Raw genomic sequence first — 2,153 nt, forward strand, 5'->3', positions numbered from 1 at the left:
GCTGTAGGTTTTAGTTCTAAAAACAACACGAGTCGTGCTGTTACACAAATGCTATTCCGCAGTTCGCTAAAATGGCTACAGTTACGAGCGCACGTTTGTTTTGTCCTTATTAGAACTGGGTACAAAAAAACAGGATGTGATTGCTAGAAAGAATATTGCAATGGCACATTAAATAAAATTTACCCAATTCTCTCTCCCCCTTCATACCTTATATTCACGACCGTGTTGATTAAGTCTAGTCTGTCACTAAATTTAGATTGTAATTTATTTTGTGTTAAATAAAAAAAATGCCACGGTTCACGTTTGAATGTTGCCAAAAACAATTCCCGCGCAAAGATGTTTTGGACATGCTGGACACCTGGAAACGGAAATCAGAGCTCGCCATTAACATGTTCAGCTTGAAAAGTAGTCAATTTATAATTACTACGTTGTCAAAAATGGCACAACGTGAAATGGTCACAGACGTAATAATTTCCCCCTGAACATGTCTACACATTGTCGATAACACAAATCAGCAAAACCAACTGTCTCAATGGTATTCATCATTAGGTAATTCTCTGCGATTATCACGTCACTTTTTTACGATCATCTTCAGTCTCAGTCACTAGAATTCTCCGCAAGAGTTGTCTACTGTATGTAGACAGGAGTTGGGCTATTAGATTAGTTACGCGTGCTACTTGGTGGGGAGGTTGCACACGCCTGCCCGTGAAAGAAGAGAAGTCGCAGCAGATAATAAACGAACCGATTCTTTCGAGAATTGTGTGGTAGTCGTTATGTTTATTGTCGCTTTTTAAAGAAAATTGGATTACTGCGTAAATATTCGATTAATATGATTACTGGCATATGGAACGACTCTGACACAGAACACCACAGGGAATCGGAGTTATAGAGGCTCAACGTGCAAGTCACCCAGGGATGAAACCAGACACATTGAAGCAGCGCAACTGCCTGACAGACTGTAACCCCTTCAGCCACTAGCTATCGCATTACAGTCCGGTAACTGCCCGAGTTCAACAGACGCAGTTGAGACTGTCGGAATAGAGTGGGAAAACAGGTAAACAATTGAAGAAAATGGCATTAGCAAATATTTTGTCATTTATCAAGCTGTTTCATAAATAATTAACATTTAAGCTTCTGGATGTTCAGGAGAGATCTCTGATTTTTATCCCCACTCATGTACTATTGAATCCAATAGGATAACCGCACCAGAAGCTTTAAAGGGGACCGGCAGAAGACTTGGAACTTGGTGCAGCGGGGATCATTCTCAAAGATGTTGATAATGCGGCTCAACAAAGCAGTGCTCACGTTCCCGGTTCTTTTGATCGGTTTGACCATAATCACAGAGCTTGTTGCGGCTCAGAATGACACGGAACCCATTGTCCTGGAGGGCAAATGCCTTGTGGTTTGTGACTCTAATCCGGCTTCGGATTCGAAGGCGTCGTCTTCTCCGCTCGGGATTTCAGTGCGCGCCGCAAACTCCAAGGTAGCTTTCTCCGCGGTTCGGAGCAACAACCACGAGCCGTCAGAAATGAGCAATAAAACAAGAATCATATATTTCGATCAGGTAAGCCAACTGAATATTAGGTGAATGCATATTTGAACGAACTGCTTTGTTAACATAATGAAAATGCCATATGCTGGCTTCGACCGTGGTGTCTGAAATTGTCTTACAGTGCTGGGAAAAGTTGCCAACACAAGCATAACAACTTGACATTTCTATAAGGCATGGTGATCCCTGGACTGCACGTGTAAACGAGCGCAGATTTAGTCTGTGCTTCGTTTGCATCACCCATTCAGTGAATAATTCTTAATGTGAAACACGTTATTGTTGTTTTATTATTTATATCTAAATAATCACACTACGATTTGGGAGCACACTCTGGAGGAATAACGGTAAACAAGAAAATTAGGCATGTTGTCAAATCCAAAACGTAAAACACACTTTGTAACATTGCATAATTGTTCATTCCTGATTTTGGTTAATGCAAAGAAATACGTAACATCTGATATAGCCCTAACACCACCAACTGATTTAAAAGTCACTTAACAGTTCACGGGTCAAATAACCCTCTGATTGGAAATTCACGGGAAATGTAACAGTCTGGCTGTTTTCTTTATTTAGAAGATTAAGCGAATTACCTCTCTGCTGTGGC

The 2,153-nt window shown here is 41.0% G+C and overlaps 1 protein-coding gene across 1 annotated transcript in view; it reads left to right on the plus strand.

Moving 5' to 3' along the window:
- The first annotated feature begins 732 nt into the window (after window positions 1-732).
- cbln4 (cerebellin 4 precursor) overlaps window positions 733-2,153 on the plus strand; it is a 5,118-nt gene continuing 3,697 nt past the window's right edge. Inside the window, exons 1-2 of the mRNA XM_036533929.1 lie at window positions 733-1,054; window positions 1,196-1,564. Of these exons, the coding sequence (XP_036389822.1) occupies window positions 1,271-1,564 (294 nt within the window). The 5' untranslated portion in view covers window positions 733-1,054; window positions 1,196-1,270. The remainder of the gene's footprint in view (window positions 1,055-1,195; window positions 1,565-2,153) is intronic.

The sequence above is a fragment of the Megalops cyprinoides genome, chromosome 7 (genome assembly GCF_013368585.1).
Source record: "Megalops cyprinoides isolate fMegCyp1 chromosome 7, fMegCyp1.pri, whole genome shotgun sequence".
Taxonomy (NCBI): domain Eukaryota; kingdom Metazoa; phylum Chordata; class Actinopteri; order Elopiformes; family Megalopidae; genus Megalops; species Megalops cyprinoides.